At 46.2% G+C, this 23,406-nt stretch overlaps 1 protein-coding gene across 1 annotated transcript; it reads left to right on the top strand.

The window, feature by feature from the left end:
• The first annotated feature begins 417 nt into the window (after positions 1–417).
• LOC125528737 (respiratory burst oxidase homolog protein B) lies at positions 418–12,739 on the top strand. Its single transcript, XM_048693178.2, has 10 exons — positions 418–1,060; positions 1,164–1,320; positions 4,701–4,749; positions 4,938–5,051; positions 5,696–6,589; positions 6,812–7,029; positions 8,879–8,981; positions 9,076–9,152; positions 10,728–11,233; positions 12,433–12,739. Exons 1-10 carry the CDS (start codon positions 736–738, stop codon positions 12,540–12,542), a joined length of 2,553 nt encoding a protein of 850 aa, XP_048549135.2. The 5' UTR covers positions 418–735; the 3' UTR covers positions 12,543–12,739.
• The last annotated feature ends 10,667 nt before the right edge of the window (positions 12,740–23,406 follow it).

Genomic DNA, 23,406 nt, shown 5'->3' with positions numbered 1-23,406 from the left:
CTAGTCCTCCGTCCCATAAAATAACGTCTAGAATTAGAATGCGTATTACTAGATTTTTACACAATTTCCTGAAATAAAGAACTTTTTTTTAAATAATCCTTATTTAGATACGGTATTATTTTACTTGCCGGTTTTCCCAGAATATGGTACCAACAACTTGATGCAGTGAGCAAAAATGGGTAGGCGGTGATGAAGTGGGGATGGAGCAATTCCTCGAGCTACGGTTTCAACATAACTCATTGGTGTGGATATAAAATACATACTCCCTCTGTTCCAAAATAAATGACCCAACTTTGTGGATATAAAAACACGAATTATTCCACTTGGATCATGTACTTTATTCAAGCCAGTCGGAACATTCCGCTCTAATCATGAAGCAACAAGCAACAAGCAACAACCACAATGACAGTCAACATTCAGTTCCAACCTACAGTTCACACCGTACCACTAAGCTGCACCATGGCTATGGCTAGCAGATCAACCACCCGTCCCCTATAAATAGCCATCTCCCACCCGCCCCTTCGGGTCTCATCACACGCATCCGATCCCTCTTCCAACTACTGCTTCGGCTGCTGCTGCCGCCCGAGCGGAAACCAAACCTCCGGCGGCGAATTTCCGGCGCGCGTGCGCTGGCTGAGTTCTGCCTCCGCATTAGCTGCGGTTTCTTGGAGGCAGGGTGCGTGCTTCCATCCGCTGGCTGACTTCCTGGGGACGAGCTAGAACCGGCGGCCGGACATGCCTAGCCGGGTGGGCGATGACGACGCCGGAGTGGGGGAGATCGTGGAGGCCAGCGGGGGCGAGCACGAGAGAGCCGTGCCTCCGGGGAGTCGTTCCGCGGCGCAGAAGACCGCGCGGTTCACCGAGCCCGTGCCTGCGCCGCGCGGGGGCGGCCCGAGCCGCCTCGACAGGTCCATGTCGTCCGCCCCCGCGCAGGCGCTCGAGGGTCTCAAGTTCATCAGCGAGACAGACGCCTCCAAAGGATGGACCAGCGCCGCCGGGTTCTTCGACACTAACTCCCAGAATGATCTCCTCCCCCGCTCCATGTTCGGCGAGTGCATCGGTACGTCAAACGCCTCGCCTCGCTCCGCCTTATCTCAATCGAAAACACAGTTCGCTCGTGCCTGATTAGTTGTGTATATCACTGTGATCAAACAATTTTGCAGGTATGAAAGAGGTCGCGTTCGCCGGCGAGCTGTTCGACACGCTGGCAAGGCGGCGGGGCATCTCCGGGGGCAGCATCGACAAGGCGCAGCTGCGTGAGTTCTGGGACCAAATTTCAGACCCCAGCATCAAGAGCCGCCTGCAGCTCTTCTTCGACATGTACGCTAATTATAAACTCCGGCCCACCGCATTGGGTTTTTTTTACAATCGCCCACCGCATTAGTTTTTTTTAGGAAAACCCACCGCATTAGTTAAGAGTAAACCTGATCATTCACCGGGCTGGGCCTGGTTTAGGCCAGGCTTGTCAAAGCCCAAAGAAAAAAATCCCCAGCCCGGGCCTGGCCCGGCCTGAAACACATGAACCGTTATATTTTCCAATTAAATAAACAATATCCGGGGTATTAACATAATAGAATATGCCTATATTTTAAATAAAATATACATCTATGATCATTTCGGGCTTTTGGGCTGGGCTTCGGGGAAGAAAACGGAGCCGGAGCCCGGCCCGGATGCACATGTCTCCGGGCTGGGTTGTCCATGCACAAGTCTAGTTAAGAGAACTCTTAGTTCATCCTTCTCACTTTACTTTCAAGTTTAGGCTGCTGGTACATGTATATGATGCTATATGATACTACTTTCGAAATATGTTTTACAATGTTTAAACATACGTACCTTTTTTTTGTAACACATAAACATTTTTTAAATGTCACAAACTTACGTAGAACTAGAACGAGAAGGACTAACAACATGAAAAATGTTACCCCTTCTGGACATGCTGTGTTGTCGTAGCATGGTGGTAATCTTAGTTAACGTTGACCACGAGGTCACATGCATGGTCGAGCCACAGTGTTCTCTTTTTTGGGTTACATTTTTTTAAAATTTATTTTTTCGGTCCGTGTTTATATAATAAAGGAATTAGTTATGCTATCGTAACAACAATGATCATCGGTTTGGTGTGGTTGTCCACCCGACCCTACTAGGGGCAGCTCGCGGCTTTGAAACCCCGCCATTCATGTTTTTTATTTTTATTTTAGGGGCTTAATACATAAATAAAAGGATAAGGGCTTTTCTGCAAATCTATCATGCGACAGCAGCAGATGGCAGGCCTAGACCATGCTGGCATGCCATGTAGGCCACGAATACGCCCGCGTATGCGAAATGTGATTGTATATGGATGTCCGTGCAAGTTTGATGACCAGAAACATATATTTTGCAAGTTTGTGCACCATACTGATCATCGCGTGAAAGTTTTATGACTACCGGTCTATTTACCTCTTTCGGGTGCATAGTGTATATGTTATAAATTTATATAATTTTAATTATTGTCGGCATGACATCAAGTAGTGAACATTATTCATTACTCCCTCCGTTCCATAATGAAGTTCACATAATTTTTCTAAAAGTCAAACCTCATCAAGTTTGACCAAGCTTATGGAGAACAATATTTACATGTGGAACGCCAAACATATATCTTTAGATTCGTCATAACATGTAATTTCATATTTTACTTTTAAGTTTTATTTTTATTTTTTTGAAACGTAGGCATAAGCTTTGCCTCATCTATTAATTAAGGAGAAGAGTTTGTGTTACGAAAACACCTTTACAACCCAAATTGTTACTCTCTCAAATGAAACTCCATAACTTCTTTGCTCCCTCTTTGGCCCAAAGCTTGGCCTCATCTTTAATTAGGCGTAAAAGGATAGGTGGCGAAGCGCTTTTTTGTCAAAATGTGCAGGCATTACGCTCGTTCCAAATCGTCCAACACACAAGCATGGTGAGGAAAGCCATAGCTTTCGTGTTAGGTATGTTATCGCCTGAAGAGTTGATCCACCAATCCTTGACGGAATCTTATAGGTGCTACAAAGAGGTGTCAATGTGTCCAAGTTGCAGCCAAGCCTTGACAATGTTCCAGAGGCGAAGGGTGAAAGGGTATTTATAGAAAAAGATGTGGCCTGGATTCTTATTCCGGCCTACATAGAGGACATAGACCGCAATTTGGCCATCCCCGCTTGGCCAAGCGGTCGGCGGTCCAAATCCTATCTTGGATTGCCAACCATGCAAATAATTTTGTCTTTGGGGGGAGCCTTCCAAACCGCCATGCTCCATAGGTGAGAAAGTGAAAATGAGTCCCAATAATTGGGCATTGTAAGCAGACGTCGCCGAGTAATGGCCACTAGTCGTGTGCTTCCAAGAGATATCATCATCCACGAGCTCATACAACTGAAAGTCCTGTATTAGGGACCAAAGCGCCACAAACTCATGTAAGTGGTTCCATGAGAAAGCGTTGTTGAGCTTGATTTGAAATACAAACATTGTCTTTGAGAGCTTCCCGAACTTTCTGTGGTTTCCTTGTTGACGCCTCAAAAATATGTGAGCTATATCCTTTGGCTTCGTCCCAAAAGCCCAAGGGGAGTCTCAAAAGAGGGTCTTGGCGCCGTTCCCAACTATCATGATGGTGTATGCATAGAAGAAGTCAAGGTCTGTCTCATCACAAGGATTGCCCATGCCCACCCAAAGTTTGCTTGGCTCTTTCCATTTGTACCAACGCCATCGCAATCTAAGTTCCTACGCGAATTTGTTGGTGTTGAGGACTCCAAGACTCCCATAGGCCAAGGGGCAGCATACGTTGTTCCAGATTACTTTGCAGTTTGCACCGGTTGTCTTGTTTGACCCATACCAAAGAAAGGCCCTCTCAAGCTTGTTAGTGTTGCGAAGCATGCTTGGCATAACGATTAGAGGTGTAATAGAAAAACACCACTTGGGAGGTAAGCACTGACTTGACAAGACTCGTGCGGCCGATGATTGTGATGTTTTGGCCCTCCCAAGGGAGGAGCTTCATGGCCACCTTGTCCTTGAAAAACTGGAAGTCCACCTTTTTAAGTTTCCAAACCGAGAGCGGGAGACTGACATATCGCATAGGGAAGGATGTCTTCGTGGCTGGCAAGCTTTGGAGAATGCGGTTCAAATTAATGTGGTTGCACCGGATGGGAACTACCGAGCTCTTGTGGGCGTTGGTGCACAAGCCCATGACTTGGCCGAAGTATTTGAGGATGTCGAAAAGATTGTCAATGTCCTTTTTGATCGGCGCCATGAACACCGTCGCATCATCCGCATATAGAGAGGTCCGCACCAAGGCGTCGCGCCCACGAATCTTGTGAAGGAGCCCCTTGCTCATGGCCAATTGGAGGATCTTTTGTAGAGGGTCAATAGCAATGACAAAGAGTAACGGGGAGAGCGGATCCCCTTGACGAAACCTTATATATTCAGTGTTGCATATATAAATAGTTTTCTCTACACACTTGGTTAACATTTACAAAGTTTGACTTTTAGAAAGTCCATATTGCCTGTTATACGTCTAGTGGGGAATGTACCGGAGCGGGGCTCTTTAATTATATAGCAAAGGTAAACATTAGTCCTTGATTGATGCGTCAGGTAAATCATTTTATTAACAAAACCATTCTGTGTTGTGTAACTCATGTATTTTGTCGATCATGGTCAAAGGTGAAGTACGTAAGTGAATGTCTTTGACTAACCAACAGGGTGGACAAGAACGCTGACGGGAGGATCAGCGAGGCGGAGGTCAAACAGGTGAATTCCAACTACTCTTTCACTGGTTCATTCAGGCATCTCCATTCTCCAACAACAGGAATGGAGGGGGTGTGTGTTCTCTTATTTTCGACGATGAACGATTCTCGCTCAAAAAGACTGTCATCGCTCAAAAAGACTGTCATTGCACATTTGCACATCAATGAGGGCTATTCTGATCTGGTCTGCAGATCATCACGTTGAGCGCGTCGGCGAACCATCTAACAATAACCGCACAACAGTACAAGGAGTATGTCAAGCTCATCATGGAGGAGTTGGACCCCCACGGCCTTGGCTACATCGAGGTAATTAACTCTGATGCGTAGAATTGCTATATTAGGGTGCTAAATACTATCTTCCGGCCAATTTATAGTGTTCAATTCAAAAATCTCGCCAACTAAGATAGATGATAAGTGGTGGAATATTTTTTTTGTATTTTACAAAAGTACTCAATTAATGCGATTATTTTTCATAAAAAATGTTACCAATGTATTATTTGCAATGCATGCATGCGTAAATATCTAAAAAAAAATTACATGCATTGATGAGTTTTTCTTTAATCCTCGCATACAGTAACTTAATGCACCTTCAAATTTGAACATGTGGTGAGGAGCAATAAAAATAAAACTTATGAAACGGAAAAATGAAAATTTTGAGATAAGTCGTATAAAATGGAAAGGAGGTAGTAGTGTAATTTGATTAAGTATCATCATAATCCTAGCAAATAGTACTCTTCAAATAGCATTGTGTTGTTCGGAAATTATTGTCTAGTGTAGTATATTATTCTCACCATTAATTCTTTAAATCAGTTACATTGTTGGTCACAGGGGCGAATGTTGGTCACAGGGGCGAATCTAGTGAGTAAAAAGTAGCCTGCACCCGGCACTGGCACCCACTAGATTCGCCCCTGTGACCAACAATGTAACTGATGCAAAGAATTAATTTGCAGCTGCACAGCTTGGAGATGCTATTACTGAAGCCGTTAAGCGAGACAATGACCAACGGCAGTAAATTGCCGGAGCCCAATTGGTACAAGCAGTTGTACTGCCGCGCCCGATACTTCCTGAAGGACAATTGGCGCCGCTGCTGGGTGATGCTCCTGTGGCTCTCTATCTGCGCGGGGCTATTCGCTTGGAAGTTCATGCAGTACCGCCACCACGCTGTGTTCAAGGTGATGGGCTACTGCGTGTGTGTGGCCAAGGGTGGCGCCGAGACACTCAAGTTCAACATGGCGCTCACTCTCCTTCCTGTGTGCCGCAACACCATCACGTGGCTTCGGAGCCGCACCACGCTCGGACGGTTCGTGCCATTTAACGACAACCTCAACTTCCACAAGGTGATCGCCGTGGGGATCTTCGTCGGCGCCGGGCTTCATATCATCTCTCACCTGGCGTGCGACTTCCCGAGGCTGGTGCACGCCACTAATGACGAGTATGAGCCCATGAAGCCATTCTTCGGCGACGTGAAGCCGCCCAACTATTGGTGGTTTGTGAAGGGCACAGAAGGGTGGAGCGGGCTAGTGATGTTGGTGCTTATGGCCATCACCTTCACACTCGCCACGGGGTGGTTCCGCAAAAGAGAAATCCGACGCCCCAAGCCAAAGAAGTCTGAGAGCATCGTTGAGTCCAAGAATCCAAATAGCCTTCCCGGGCTGCTCGGCCGCCTCACCCGGTCCATGAGTGCCTCGCACAACCGCCTCACTATGCTCATCAACGCCTCGTTCAATCGCTTCACTGGGTACAATGCCTTCTTGTACACCCATCATCTCTTCGCCATCGTCTACGCGCTGCTCATCGTCCACGGGCACTTCCTCTACCTCACCAAGAAGTGGCAAAAGAAGACGGTACGTTAACACATCAATCTTGTGGAATGGGGAGCTCTTGTAAAAATTTCAATACATGGAATCTCAATATATCTTTAGAAAAATAGTTAATTCTTCGAATTTGCGCGGGAATTGTCCAAGCCAAAAAATTTGCTTGCACTCAAAAGAATAAATCTCTGGGTTCGATCGGCCATAGCTGACTGACAATTGAGTATTGATTGGAACTATTTGTGGTGCGTGTAGACGTGGATGTACCTGACAGTGCCAATTGTTGTGTACGCGTGCGAACGACTGACGCGAACACTGCGATCGAGGGTGCGGTTGGTGGAGAAGATCAAGGTGGCCGTGCACCCGCACCCCGCAAGCCTGCTGTCCCTGCACATGTCCAAGCCTGAGGGGTTCAGGTTCAAGGGCGGACAATACATCTTCATCAAATGCCCAGACGTCTCAAAATTTGAGTGGTAAGATGCAACAAACTTACAAACATCTCCGGCTGGCCGCCTCACTTAGGGGCTGTTTGATTTTAGGACTAACAACATCACACTTTTTATATATTTTTATTAAACTTATATAATGTAGTTTAATAAAACTGAAGTCACAAGTTCGCACCCTTTGTAAGCGTACATGGCATGGGATCTTACGGTGTGTTGGATTGCCACCAATGTCTACCCTGCCAACTTTTTGGTCATGGCCGAAGTATTGGTCTTTGTTTGGATGATTGCTAATGTTGGCCAATTCATTGGCAAGCGAAACCTCAATTAATTTTTTGGCTAGCCAACTTTTTGCCATGGCAAATCTTTGGCACAAATCAAAGATATTGTTAGTGTGGCACAAAGAAAAACATCTATCTATAGAGATACTAAGAGCATCTACAAGCAGAACCCTCAAACGTCCCATTGGACAGCCCGGTCATTGTTCGGGTAGGAGATAGGCTAAAAAAACACCCAACCGTAATTCTTACTTTGTCCGGGCGTGTCCGGACAATCCACAAATCCCCATATCCAAGTCATACATGGGAAAGATATGGGGATGTCCGGGTGTGTCCTGGAGGATGCCACGTAGGATTTGGCCCACTGTGGACCATCTTTTCTCTTTCTTTACTTTTTCTTTCTTTTCTCTCTCTTCCTCTCCACCAATTATATGGATTTGACTGAACAATATGAGATAATACGAAGAGTGATTGTTTTGCAAGGAAAGTGAGGGTTCAAAACGGACATGACTAGGCACTGACCGGGGAAGCCAATTTAAGCAATTGTGATTGTAGATGCTCTAAGCTCTCTTGATTCGAAGTGTCATGTTGCTCCAGGGGTTGTGAGGTGCTAAGGGCCTCGCATGTGAGGGTGTGTGATGTTTAATTTTATTTATCCTTCTCCTTTTAATTTTTACTTTTCTCACATCTTAATTCATGACGCTATTAAAATATGTGAACATCAAAACATAAACATTTTTTAAAATCCACTTTTTCAGATTCATTAATATTGATTAAATTCACTGATATTCTTGAATTTTGTGATCATTTTTAATGTTTGTGAACATTTCATAAATCCGAAATTATATTTAATTTGTAAACATTTTTCAAATCCATGAATAAATTTTAAATTCATGAATGTTTTCTAAAACTCCTGATTTTTTAAAATTTACAATATTTTAAAAACCCTTGAACATCTTTTAATTCAACTACATTTAAAAAAAGATAACTAGTTTTTTGAGCTAGTAGTGTGGCGAGCTGAAAAAAGCTAAACGAGCGAGAGATGCGGAGAGCCGAGCTGAACGAGCGAGACCTTCGTCCGCAGGCCCATGTGAAACAACAATTTCACGGTTTTAGCATGGAATAGGAGCTCCCAAGAGGCTCAAACAACTACGACCGGCTGACCCCGAGGTCGAAACATGTAAAGACACCACAACCACACATCAAACAACTTCTCCTCTCAGAACAAATAATATCTCAAACAGCAACCCAATATGATATATAAAAAGAACACCGCCAGAACATAATTAAGACACAAGCCAACAGAGATAAAATAAAAGCAAAACTACTTATTGTAAGAATATTCTAGATATAAAAGAGCTAATCCCACAAATGAAGAGTGGCACGGTGAAGCGCGTCTTAGCCTCTAGTCTGGACTAAGGTGTAACTTGAACCAAACACTTACTCTTTTTTGCGAATACGCAAGGATACATTGAACCAAACACTCACTTAAATTGATCATCTTTTTTCTAGATCTCATATGTGACAATTTTATTCTCAAACAAAACAACCCCTCAATGAAATAGCGATTTCTCTAATGGGTGAACTGAATGAGCGTTCAGGCACCCGTTCTCCATCACATCGGCGCCGGAGGACGACTGCGTCAGCGTCCACATCAAGGCGCTTGGTGACTGGACCGAAGACCTCAGGGACGCCTTCCTTAAGGTACTGTTGTGATTAGTGACATTGATCCCATCATCGTCAACCCCAAAAGCTCCAAAAACATATCTATCCCTAAACGTGTGTGCACAAATTGTAGGTTTGCCCGAACACAGAGAGGAAGAACGAGATTCGACAGGTAGAGTATGACCGCGACGACGCCAAGTCCAACCCAAGGTATGTACGTATGAGCAAAAGTTGACTTTTTCCCGTGAAATCCGGTCCCATTTTCTCCTCTCGGGTCATGAGTTCGAAATTGATTCGATCGGACATACCTTTGTGATGCAATCTTTAGCTATCCTCACCCTTTGGATGTATAGATATGTAGCAAGAGAAAGGGCTTCGAAACAAGCATGATCTTCTAGAATCTCCGGATCAATAAGACCTTGAAAAAAGGTCATCGATGCTCCCATGTATCTTCCTTGACCATCCCTGCAAATTGCCGCACAACAACCTCTCTCACTATGTTGAGAAACAACTACGTCAACATTTATCTTTGGCCCTCCATCTAGGGATTTAATCCACCTTGGTTCACTCGACCTCTAAACAGCAAAATAAGCCATCTTCTTCTCCAGGGTAAGCTCGAGATCCTTCGAGTATCTCAGAACGAATAGCCTTGTGGACAGTGAACTCTGAAAGATTTGTTCATGCTTCACTTCCGTCTCGCCTACCATATCACCCACAAGGTTACGAGGAGATTTGCAAAGTCTTATATGCTCCACAAGCTCCTCCTTCCTAAGTGCCCATACACACTTAGACATATGGCAATCGAGTAAAGCGTGATGCCATACTGATGCATTGCATATCGCACATAGATCATCCTCGGATATATTCCTCCTCTTTAGAGTTTCACCGGTAGGGATGCTATTTTCTTTACTAGATGCCATGCAAACGATCACACCTTTGCCGGCACCTTGGCCAACCACAGTTTAGTCCAATGACTTTGGGACTTTCCTGTATTCGACTTGCTAGGCCTATCTTCCAGTATCGATGGATGATTTGTTTGATTGATTGATATGTTTTCTTTTCTCAAATGATAAGTGTTACATGTATGGCACAAAGTAACAATGCCCTGACGTTTTTACAACTAAAATTGCCATAAAAACATAAAAAAAAACTGAAACCTACCATCCAACAGAAAGTTGACATAGTTCACAACTAAAGTTGCTATCCTTAGGAACTAAACTTGTCATCAAAAAACATCGGGATGGAATAGCTTCGTGCCACATATGTGACACTTATCAGGGTCATTTTTTTATGGATTGATTGATATATGGAAAATATTAAGGTGTAATTGTCCGATGGTTGGGCTGGACTAGTATAGTGGCATCTCCCAGTTGTTGCTTATAGGGGCCAAGCTTAGGCTACAGTTTTAGGTCCAAACGCCAAGCCCGAAAGTATGAAATAGCTCGAAACTAGGGTTTAGTGAAAATAGCAGGCTAAATAGTTAAATTGGTATTTTTATACATGAAACTGTCATTGCTTATTTATTTTGGGCTGAGTTTGGACTTCAGATTCTAAGGACGAGTTTTTAAAAGCCGGGTCAGAGGATTCCCGGGTTTTGTCAGGAGGATGAACGGTCATATATAAGAGACAATAAGAACAGTTTTATGGACCGGAAAGAATATTTTCCCTTCCTACTGCAACTATGCGTTAATAAAATCCATCTGCTACCCATATGTTTTCTTCACGCAATTGCTGTCTTTGGTCATGTGAATCTTGAAAAAATAAATACTCGTGCTCGTGCTGCAGATTCCCCAAGATACTAATCGATGGGCCGTATGGTGCACCCGCGGAGGATTACAAGCGGTACGAGGTTGTGCTTCTGGTGGGACTCGGCATCGGTGCCACGCCCATGATCTCGATCATCAAGGACATCATCAACAACACGAAGCGGCTCGGGGACATCGAGTTTGGCAACCCCGGCGACGCAAGCGCGCCGACGTCGTTCAAGACTCGCCGTGCCTACTTCTACTGGACCACCCGGGAGCAAGGCTCCTTCGAGTGGTTCCGTGGGATCATGGACGAGGTGGCCGAGACCGACAAGGATGGCATCATCGAGCTCCACACCCACTGCACCAGCGTCCACAAGGAGGGCGACGCCCGGTCGGCGCCCCTCACCATTCTCCAGTCCCTGTACTATGCCAAGCACGGCATTGACATCATCTCCGGCAGCCGAGTCAAGACCACCTTCGGGCGAGCGGACTGGCGTGAAGCCTACGAGCGCATCGCTCAGGAGAACCAAGGAAAACGCGTCGGTCAGTACCGTACAGAAACTAACTACTACTCCTTCTGTTTTCCAATACGAAACTACTACGACGCTGGCCTACTGGTAGGCAGGGTCATCCAGGGTAAATTGCACAAATACACAACATTTGGGGCTTAGTAAAGAAGTACTCCCCCATAAAGTAAAGTAATATAAGATCGTTTAGATCTAAACTGTCTTATATTACTTTACGGAAGGAATACATATATATTCAGTCACGACAATTTCTAGCACCACACACTTTCTGTGCGTAGCACAATTAGCATGCTCGAGAAGCTGCATCTTGGAGTTACAACCATAGTCTAGATAGAAATGATCAATACACGCATAGTTAGTTGAGCTCGGGTATATGCACATAGAGAAAATTACACAATATACAACATTTGAGGTTGAGGTAACAAAAAACTACAACTCGGGGGTATTTTAACAAAAACAACAATTCTAGGACTAATGAGAAATATAACATGTGGGCACCATGTGTTAATTTTAAAAAACCAAAGTTAAAAAAATGAACTAAAAAAACATAGTAATTCAGTCCATCTTTGCTGATCAATCTGGGAAATTTTCAGCCTATTTTACTTAGCCATTTTAAATTTGGACAGTTTTTGTAAGTCAACTCATTCACGTTCATACAAAAATCGTCCATACTTTCATACGGCAAAGTAAAATAGGCTGAAATTTTCCCAGATTGATCAACAAAGTTGGACTGTGCTACACTTTTTTTTGTTATTTTTTTCAATTTTTTTCCTTTTTTTTGGGATTTTTTGAAAATTTTGATTTTTTTAAAAGAACTTCAATTATTATAATTTTTCTAGATCAAGCCAACTGTCCCGCTAGTACTTAACATATGAGATCCGCACGTCATATTTCTCATTAAGTGACTAAACGAAGCAATCTGTGTTTTTTGTTACTGATTAGTCCTAGAGTTGTGGTTTTTAAAATCCCTTAGAGTTGTAATTTTCTGTTACGTCGGTCCCGAATATTGTGTATTTGTGAAATTTCCTCGTGCACATATATAGTATTCGTGGATAATCTCTCTTACCCAACTATGACATACCAATCAAGGCATGAGCTTGTCGTCTGAGTCCACTGCATAAGAACAACATGATCAATCAACCAGCAAAACTTTTGTGCATACATAGCATTGCTTTTCTGAATTGACACTAACCTTGTGTTTCTTGGATATCGCAGGAGTGTTCTACTGCGGCATGCCGGCGCTGACAAATGAATTGCGCTATCTTGCAAAGGATCTCTCGAGAAAAACAAGCACACGGTTTGAGTTCCACAAGGAAAACTTCTAGTTTTGCCAGCCATCCAACCACAAGAAGTTTATGTTTTTGTGGAACATACCACATTCGCAAAAGAAGAAAATTACTACATACCAAGTACTAAATTATCATCATATATATTATCTTCTCAGATACGGAGTAACATGTACGGACACTTGTTCATTGTCATGTAACTATATATGGTATCTATATTGACTATCTATTTATCATGCGTTATTATATAATAATTTACTTATGGTACCATGCTATGAGTGTTGGTATTTGACCTTCCCTTAGCCTGCCAGACCTTCCTTTGTTATGGGAAGAAATTCGCTTCATTTAATTTAAATGTAAGTGGTAGGATATGGATAATTCATGCTATCAGACCCTATGCATTCAAAAACCTGTATAAAGTACTTGTGCCTTGCTGCTTTTGGTCAAGTACTTGGAAATTTTTGTCGACTTTCTTGGTTTAAGAAAGGATGCTAGACAAAAAAGGTTTTATGATGTCACCTCTATTGCGCTGAGTTCGGTTTCATGGTTAGCATTGATCAGTGAACCATTTGGAAAATATGATTGGTGTCGGTTGACAATATTTCCGTTGTGTTGGAGGAGGGAGGTTTGGTGTCTGGGATCACATGCACATGATATGAGCAGTAAATTCAAAAATTCAAAAAAAAACTTATTTCCTTTGGCGCTGAAGATGCTCGAGTGTGCCAGGAGCGTGCAAATGTTTCCAGATTCTACTACGTGGATAAGTTCACGTCGTCATGTGTGCCAGAGCTTCGATCAGCCATGGAATCAGCTGTTCGCCTTCTGTTGGGGATATAGCTACCAGGTATGACCCGCCCAGGAGGGGCCGGGTCAACCCCAATGGCGAGTTACAAAAGAAGCCTAGTAAACATTCAAGGTGATAGTTTATTAAGAATTATAGAAGGCCTAAGCCCAGAGGCGGCTTAAAGCCCAATATTGTAAACCGCCATACGTAAAGAAAGACTTGTAAAGAAAGGCATATAAAAGAAGTCATCGAGCCGGACACGTTTTATGAGCCGGTCGGGACTCTGTAGGCCGCCAGGCGTTAACCCGTGTATATAAGGGGACGACCCGGCGGCGGCTTAGGACAAGAGACAACAGATTGATAGCCAAGCTAGCGGATTCGCTCCTTGGTCATCGAAACCTAGCAATACAACATCAACTGGATTAGGCCTTACCTTCACCGTAAGGGGCCGAACCAGTATAAACCTTCTCGTGTCCTTTGTCCCGATTAACCCCTTTAAGCTTCCTAGTTGTGATGGCCCTACGATTAAGTCCTTTCGCTAGGACATCTGCCATGACAATTCCATGACAGTTGGCGGCCACCGTGGGGCCAGTGCACGGTGAATTTGAGTTCTTGAAGGGCAACTTCGAAGGGCCGGATGACCAAGAGTCGTCGCGGCAAGCTCTACATCGACGATGAAGGCTGGGGCCCCGACGCCGGCTCAATTGAGTACGGATACCGGGTCCCCTTCGGCGGAATCCAAGTCTTCATCGGCTGGATTGGCGAGCCGGGCCCTGAGCCGGACATCTGCACCGACCTCGTCGAGACGGCTCAGTGCGCTGGATCTACCCGGCTCAACCCGCCGTGCGGCAGGCCTTCGTGGGTTGCATCCATGGACGGGAATTTTCTGAAGGATCGATACACGGTGGTGAGACGGCCATATGTTCTGACGGTGCGTCGTCCACAGGCGAGACAGATTCTCTGTATCAGCTACAAGATGGCATGCTTGGGGGTTGTTCCGATGGCAGCAGTATTCAGGACCCCTTTGAGCCGCCGAATCGAGTCGGAGTCTTCATGGCTGGCACTCAACCCGGGCAGAATTCTACGGTGGCGGCAGCAATAACCACCGGGTCGGCAGCAGCCGGGTCAGGAGACCCCGCGCACGCCCCGGCTCGGGTATTAATGGACCTCATGGATAAGATGACGGCTCTGTTAACTGCTGTGGTTGAGCCGGCGGATAAGGTTTAGCATGACACAGAGGTGGCACGACTACATGAAGAGGTGGCACAAGCCAAGGAAAATTTAGTAGCAGAAGATGTCAGGATGGCTGCGGAGCGGGCGGCTTTGGATGCTCGTGCTCAGCAGCTTCAAGCAGAGACTTTTCGGCTCTCGGTGGATCTGAACGCGTCAAACGAGGTCATGAGGAGAAGACACCAGAAAACGCAGTCACGTCTACCTCTGACTTACGATCCTAGGAATCTTTTCCACACACCCGGGGCCGGTCCCAGCAACCCGCCGGAGGCAAACCGGATCACAACACCCGGGACGGGGGGCGGTTCAGCCGAGGGCCATGGAACCACCCTGTGTGAATACTGCTCCGCCTCATTACACGCGAGTACCACCGGGTCACTTCTCTAACCCTTTGGAGAATTTAATTGCTGCGTCGGCTCGTCTGACGACTCTCCCAATGGAAGGCGACCCTCCAACGGTGATCAAAACACGAAGGGCCAGAGAACTTCTTCAGACAGCCCTGGCACAGCAGGATGCGTACTCTTATAGTCGAGACAGAATCCATTCAATCCCTCGCCCAAGCCGGAGCCCGAGCTATAGCAGACATATGGACTCAGCGGCTATGTCAAGCAATGCCCAACGCCATAACCAACCGTGCAAGCATGACCCGACGCAAGATGGAGCCTTTAACTTAGTGGATCAGGGGAGGATCCGTCAGGAGGCTGAGCGGGCGGTTCAACTAGCAGCTGAGCAGGCGGCTCATCAGGCTTTTCCGGTTTATCCAGCAACCTCTGTTGAGGCATGAGTGTCCACAAGGACAGGAGGTGTCCCTTGCCTGGTGCCGGCTCTACGTCATGAGCGCTTGCCAAAAGATTTTAAGGGGCCTCGTAAAGTGCCTAATTACACGGCCGACTTGCAGCCCGGGGCATGGATTGAAAGTTATGAGATGGCGATGGAGCTATTGGAGGTCAGCGATGCAGCAATGGCTAAATATTTCACTATGATGTTGGATGGAACAGCTCGCACTTGGTTGAAAGGGTTGTCACCCAACTCCATCGGCTCATGGGCAGAGTTAAAAACCTGTGCATTCAGAACTTCAAGGACACGTGTAAGCAACCTACGTCGATCATGGACTTGACTAACTGCAAGCAAGAGGAAGGTGAGTCCACGACCCATTGGGTGCGACGGGTCAAGGAGATAATACATTCATTTGATAAGATGGATGTCGGCTCTGGGATCTTAATGTTGGAGAAAAATTTCCATTTTGAACCTCTGAAGCAGAAGCTGGGGCGGCTCAAGCATGATTGTCATCACATGGGCCAGTTGATGGCGGCTCTGGTCAAATATGTTGATTCAGATAGTATCAAGGATCCCGCGTCTGATAAAGAGAAGGCAGGGAAGGGAAAAAGAACGGCAATGGCAAGGGTCACCAGCATAACCCGGCGAATCAAGGAGGTAATAAACGTAAGGCTGACGAGTTTGTGGCTAACGCAAGTACATAGGGCAACAACCAACGGTGCAAGGGGAGGCCACCTCCTCGGTCAGGCGGGTCAGGTCCCACCCTTGAGCATCTACTGAATGAACCTTGTCCGAGACACGGCACCCGGGAGAAGCCAGCTACCCATCTGTGGAAGGACTGTATGATCATGAAGGCATTTAAAAATTCCAACATGTTCGATGGTAACCACGGACCTGGCGGCAGTTCAGGCGGCGACGGTTTTCATGGCCCGGGCGCCGGCTCGGGCGGAGGCGATTTTCACGGCCAGGGCCATACGGGTAATCAAGGTGGTTATAATAAGCAATCTGGCCAAAGTAATCAGCAGCAATAGCAGCAGCAGGCCGGGTATAAGAGTAACCCAAAACAGCTGAACAGTGGGCAGTACCACGTATTTACCACTAATTTGTGCAAGAGGGACCAGAAACTTCATAAGAGGGCTGTAAACGCTGTTGAGTCGGCGGTTCCACGTTATTTGAGATGGTCAGAACAGCCTATTGTGTGGAGTAGGGAAGATCACCCTCCCCGGGTTGATAATCCGGGTCACTTGGCTTTGGTGGTGGCGCCTCAGGTTGGTGGATATAAGTTTAATAAGGTGCTCATGGACAGAGGCAGTAGCATCAACATCCTCTATTATGAGACGTTTCGTCGCATGGGGTTGACTGACAAGAGTCTTAAACAATCCAACACTGTTTTTCATGGTGTTGTACCTGGTAAGTCGGCATACCCAGTTGGTAAGATTGAGCTGGAAGTAGCCTTTGGGGATGAATACATTCTAGGGCTGAGAAGTTAACTTTTGAAGTGGTTAAGATCAAAAGCCCATATCATGCCCTGTTTGGATGACCGTCCTATGCCAAGTTCATGGCTCGGCCGTGTTATGTATATCTGCAGCTCAAGATGCCGGGTTATAAAGGCACCATTACAGTACATGGAAGCCGGAAAATACCCTGGAATGTGAAGAATGTGATGCTGCTTATGCTGAGTCCGTTTGTGCAATAAAGGAATTAAAGTTTTATAAAGATAATGTTGACCCGGCAGACATGGCGTCTTTGAAGAAACCAACTACGGAGCATGAACCGGTGTTGAAATTCAAATCAGCCGATGACACCAAGGTGGTTGCTTTTGTGCCTAGCGACTCATCCAAGTAGTTCATTATCAGTGCTAACTTGGATCCAAAATAGGAAAGCGCGCTCATCGAGTTCATCCGTGAGAACCAGGACATCTTTGCATGGAAGCCTTCTGACATGCCGGGTGTACCAAGAGAACTCGCTGAGCACACTCTCAATATTGATCTGAAATTTAAGCCGGTCAGGCAGTTTCTTCGATGGTTTAATGAGGAAAGGCGCAAGGCGATTGGAGAAGAGGTGGCCCGGCTCTTGGCGGCCGGGTTCATTGTTGAAGTTTTTCACCCGGAGTGGTTGGCTAACCTGGTGCTTGTACTAAAAAAGAACGGCACCTGGCGTATGTGTGTGGATTACACCGATTTAAACAAGGCTTGTCCGGCTGACCCTTTTGCTCTCCCTCGTATTGATCATATCATTGATGCTACGGCGGGTTGCGAGCATTTGAGTTTTTTGGATGCCTATTCGGTTATCATCAGATCAAGATGGTAGTTAAGGACCAGGAGAAGACAACTTTCATCACTCCATTTGGAGCCTTCTGCTATGTATCTCTGCCTTTCAGGCTTAAAAGTGCCCAGGCGAATTATCAACGATGTGTGCAGAATTGCCTTCACAATCAGATTGGGCGTAATGTTCATGCTTATATGGATGATATAGTGGTGAAATCCAGAGAGAAGGAAACCTTGGTAACTGATCTGAAGGAGACCTTTGATAACCTCCGGGTCTACAAGATGATGCTTAATCCGGCCAAGTGTGTTTTTGGAGTCCTAGCTGGCAAACTCTTGGGTTTTTGGTATCTAACAGAGGTATTGAGGCTAACCCGGAGAAAATTAAGGCAATTACATCTCTGGCTAAACCGGCGTGCATCAATGACGTTCAACGGTTGGCGGGTCATGTCACAGCCTTAAGCGGTTCATAAGCCGGTTAGGGGAGAAGGCGATGCCTTTGTGTCAAATGATGAAGAAGGCGGATGACTTTGTCTGGAGTGATGCTGCTAACTCTGCTTTTGAGGATCTGAAGAAACAGCTCGCTGAGCCGCCGATTCTTGCTGCTCCGGTTGAGAAAGAGCCGTTGTTGTTGTATGTGACTGCTAACTCACGTGCTGTCAGTGTGGCCATTGTTTTGGAGTGCAAGGAGGCTGGCAAGGAACATCCGGTCCAACGGCCGGTTTACTACGTCAGTGAGGTGCTCATTGAATCTAAACAAAGATATCCACATTGGCAGAAGCTTGTTTATAGCGTGTTCATGGCAAGCCGGAAGCTCAAGCATTACTTTCAGGGTCACCCAATCACTGTGGTTAGCTCTGCTCCTCTAGGAGACATTATTCAAAATAGAGAAGCCATAGGACGAGTCGCCAAGTGGGCTATTGAACTTGGGTCTCATGGTTTGAAGTATGTGCCATGTACTGCGATCAAACTCAAGCGCTGGTCGACTTCAGTAATGACTGGACAGAGTTGCAAATGCCAGAGGAGAAACCAGACAACACATATTGGACGGTTCATTTTGATGGGTCCAGATAGTTGGAAGGCTTGGGGGCTGGAGTTGTTTTAACTTCTTCTCGAGGTGACAAGTTTTGTTATCTGTTGCGATTGATGTTTCCTTGTACTAACAACGCAGCAGAATATGAAGCCTTGCTCCATGGTATTCGGATGGCTAAAGAGATGAGTCTGAGACGGGTACGGTGCCTTGGCGGCTAGATTTAGTGGCTCAGCAGGTGTCAGGCAAGTGGGATTCACAGGATCCTCTCATGGTGGCTTATCACCGCGAGGTCGACATTGTTGCGGGGCATTTTAAGGGTTATCAAGTGGAACATATTGACTGCACAAAGAATGAGGCGGCCGATGCCTTAAGCCGGTTGGGATCTCAGCGTAAGCCGGTGCCACCTAACACCTTTTTGGATGTTTTACATAACCCGTCTGTTAAGTTGCCTATAGAGGAAGATTTGGCCATTCCTGACCCGAAGGCATAGTTGGTGGCGGCTCTTCATGTCATTCCAGATTGGACAGTGCCGTTCTTGGCTTACATGACCCGGGGCGAGTTGCCAGAGGACGAGACCTTGGCCCGACAGATAACCCGGCGGTCCAAGTCAATGACAATTTCTGACGGTGAGTTGTATCATCGCAGCATCACTGGAGAGTTTCAACGTTGTGTTTCTTCTGAAGAAGGTCAAGAAATTCTTCGTGAGATCCATGAAGGGGATTGTGGTCATCATGCCGGCTCAAAATCTCTAGTGGACAAAGCTTTTCGTCATGGCTTTTAGTGGTTAACGGCTCATGCTGATGCAGAGGATCTGGTCAGTAGGTGTGATGGATGTCAAAAGTTCGCACGACGAGCACACATACCGGCTCAAGAACTGCGGATGATTCCAATCACTTGGCCGTTTGCAGTTTGGGGGCTTGATATGGTTGGACCTTTCAAAAGATCCAAAGATAAAAAGACACATCTTTTGGTGGCAGTTGACAAATTCACAAAATGGGTTGAGGCAGAGCCAATGAGCAAGTGTGATGCAGCCACGGCGGTTCAGTTCATGAAAAAGATGATTTTTTTGCTTTGGTTTTCCACACAGCATTATAACTGACAATGGCACTAATTTGTCCCAAGGTGCTATGGAGGAGTTTTGTCAATGTGAGCAAATCCGGCTTGATGTTTCTTCAGTAGCTCACCCACAATCTAATGGTCAAGCTGAGAGAGCAAATCAGGAAATTTTAAAAGGTCTCAAGCCCCGGCTTATGGTTCCTTTACAACGAACAACAGGTTGTTGGGTAGAGGAGTTACCTTCGGTGCTATGGAGTATCAATAACACTCCTAACAAGTCCACAAGTTATACACCTTTCTTCATGGTTTATGGAGCAGAAGCAGTCCTGCCTAGTGACATCCGTCATGACTCGCCCCGTGTGGCGGCTTACGTTGAAACTGATAATGAACAAGCCCGATAATACGTCCATTTTGCATCATGCTTTTATATCGATATTTATTGCATTATGGACTGTTATTTCACTTTATGTCACAATACGTATGGCTATTCTCTCTTATTTTACAAGGTTTACATAAGGAGGAAGAATGCCGACAGCTGGAATTCTGGGCTGGAAAAGGAGCAAATATTAGAGACCTATTCTGCGCAACTCCAAACGTCCTGAAACTCCACGGAACATCTTAAAATAAAGAAAGAAAAATCCTCGCCAAAGATGAAGGCCAGGGGGCCCACACCCTGCTCACGAGGGTGCCCCCCCTAGAGCGCGCCCCCTACCTCGTGGGCCCCCTGGTGGCTCTCCGACGTCCATCTTCTCCTATATGAAGTTTTTCGATGAGAAAAAAAGGAAGGAACTTTTCGGGATGAGACTCCGCCGCCACGAGGCGGAACCTTGGCGGAACCAATCTAGAGCTCCGGCAGAGCTGTTCTGCCGGGGATACTTCCCTCCGGGAGGGGGAAATCATCACCATCGTGATCACCAACGCTCCTCTCATCGGGAGAGGGCAATCTCCATCAACATATTCACCAGCACCATCTCATCTCCAAACCCTAGTTCATCTCTTGTATCCAATTCTTGTCTCAAAGTCCGGGATTGGTGCTAGTAGGTTGTGTTGGAAATATGCCCTAGAGGCAATAATAAAATGATTATTATATTTCCTTGTTCATGATAATTGTCTATTATTCATGCTATAATTGTATTATTCGGAAATCGTAATACATGTGTGAATACATAGACCACAATGTGTCCCTAGTGAGCCTCTAGTTAACTAGCTCGTTGATCAACAGATAGTCATGGTTTCCTGGCTATGGACATGGGGATGTCATTGATAACGGGATCACATCATTAGGAGAATGATGTGATGGATAAGACCCAATCCTAAGCTTAGCTCAAAGATCGTGTAGTTCGTTTGCTGTAGCTTTTCTGAATGTCAAGTATCATTTCCTTAGACCATGAGATTGTGCAACTCCCGGATACCGCAGGAGTGCTTTGGGTGTGCCAAACGTCACAACGTAACTGGGTGACTATAAAGGTACATTACAGGTGTCTCCGAAAGTGTCTGTTGGGTTGGCACGAATCGAGACTGGGATTTGTCACTCCGTATGACGGAGAGGTATCTCTGGGCCCACTCGGTAATGCATCATCATAATGAGCTCAATGTGATCAAGTGGTTGATCACGGGATCATGCATTACGGTACGAGTAAAGTGACTTGCCGGTAACGAGACTGAACAAGGTATTGGGATACCGACGATCGAGTCTCGGGCAAGTAACGTACCGATTGACAAAGGGAATTGTATACTGGGTTGCTTGAATCCTCGACATCGTGGTTCATCCGATGAGATCATCGAGGAGCATGTGGGAGCCAACATGGGTATCCAGATCTCGCTGTTGGTTATTGGCCGGAGAGCCGTCTCGGTCATGTCTACGTGTCTCCCGAACCCGTAGGGTCTACACACTTAAGGTTCGGTGACGCTAGGGTTGTAGAGATATGAGTATGCAGTAATCCGAAAGTTGTTTGGAGTCCCGGATGAGATCCTGGACGTCACGAGGAGTTCCGGAATGGTCCAGAGGTGAAGAATTATATATAGGAAGTGTTGTTTCGGCCATCGGGAAAGATTCGGGGTCACCGGTATTGTACCGGGACCACCGGGTGGGGCCACCCATCCCGGAGGGCCCCATGGGCTGAAGTGGGGAGGGGAACCAGCCCATAGTGGGCTGGTGCGCTCCCCCTTGGGCCCCCCTGCGCCTAGGGTTGGAAACCCTAGGGTGGGGGGCGCCTCCACTTGCCTTGGGGGGCACTCCACCCCCTTGGCCGCCGCCCCCTTGGGAGATCCCATCTCCAGGGCCGGCGCCCCCCAGGGGGCCTATATAAAGGGGGGGAGGGAGGGCAGCCGCACCTCAAGTCTTGGAGCCTCCCTCTCCCCTGCTACACCTCTCCCTCTCGCAGAAGCTCGGCGAAGCCCTGCTGCGATCATTGCTGCATCCACCACCACGCCGTCGTGCTGCTGGATCTTCATCAACCTCTCCTTCCCCCTTGCTAGATCAAGAAGGAGGAGACGTCATCTGCTCCGTACGTGTGTGGAACGCGGAGGTGCCGTCCGTTCGGCACTTGGTCATCGGTGATTTGGATCACGGCGAATACGACTCCATCATCCCCGTTCTCTTGAACGCTTCCGCTCGCGATCTACAAGGGTATGTAGATGCACTCTCCTCTCGTTGCTAGTTGACTCCATAGATTGATCTTGGTGAAACGTAGGGATTTTTTTTGTTTTCTGCAACGTTCCCCAACAATGGCATCATGAGCCAGGTCTATGCGTAGTTCTCTTTGCATGAGTAGAACACAATTTGTTGTGGGCGTAGATGTTGTCAACTTTCTTGCCGCTACTAGTCTTATTTTGCTTCAGCGGTATTGTGGGATGAAGGGGCCCGGACCGACCTTACACGTACGCTTATGTGAGACAGGTTCCACCGACTGACATGCACTAGTTGCATAAGGTGGCTAGCGGATGTCTGTCTCTCCAACTTTAGTTGGAGTGGATTCGACGAAAAGGGTCCTTATGAAGGGTAAATAGAAGTTGACAAATCACGTTGTGGCTTTTACATAGGTAAGAAAACGTTCTTGCTAGAACCCTATTGCAGCCACGTAAAACTTGCAACAACAATTAGAGGACGTCTAACTTGTTTTTGCAGCAAGTGTCATGTGATGTGATATGGCCAAAGTTGTGATGAATGATGAATGATATATATGTGATGTATGAGATCATGTTCTTGTAATAGGAATCACGACTTGCATGTCGATGAGTATGACAACCGGCAGGAGCCATAGGAGTTGTCTTTATTTTTTTTGTATGACCTCGTGTCATTGAGATACGCCATGTAAATTACTTTACTTTATTGCTAAACGTGTTAGCCATAGTAGTAGAAGTAATAGTTGGTGAGCAACTTCATGGAGACACGATGATGGAGATCATGATGATGGAGATCATGGTGTCATGCCGGTGACAAGATGATCATGGAGCCCCAAGATGGAGATCAAAGGAGCTATATGATATTGGCCATATCATGTCACTGTTATTTGATTGCATGTGATGTTTATCATGTTTTTGCATCTTGTTTACTTAGAATGACGGTAGTAAATAAGATGACCCCTCATAATATTTCAAGAAAGTGTTCCCCCTAACTGTGCGCCATTGCGACAGTTCGTTGTTTCGAAGCACCACGTGATGATCGGGTGTGATAGATTCCAACGTTCACATACAACGGGTGTAAGACAGATTTACACATGCAAACACTTAGGTTGACTTGACGAGCCTAGCATGTAC

The sequence above is a fragment of the Triticum urartu genome, chromosome 1A (genome assembly GCF_056163025.1).
Source record: "Triticum urartu cultivar PI428250 chromosome 1A, HENAU_Tu73, whole genome shotgun sequence".
NCBI lineage: Eukaryota > Viridiplantae > Streptophyta > Magnoliopsida > Poales > Poaceae > Triticum > Triticum urartu.
This window is presented reverse-complemented; position numbering and strand designations above follow the sequence as displayed.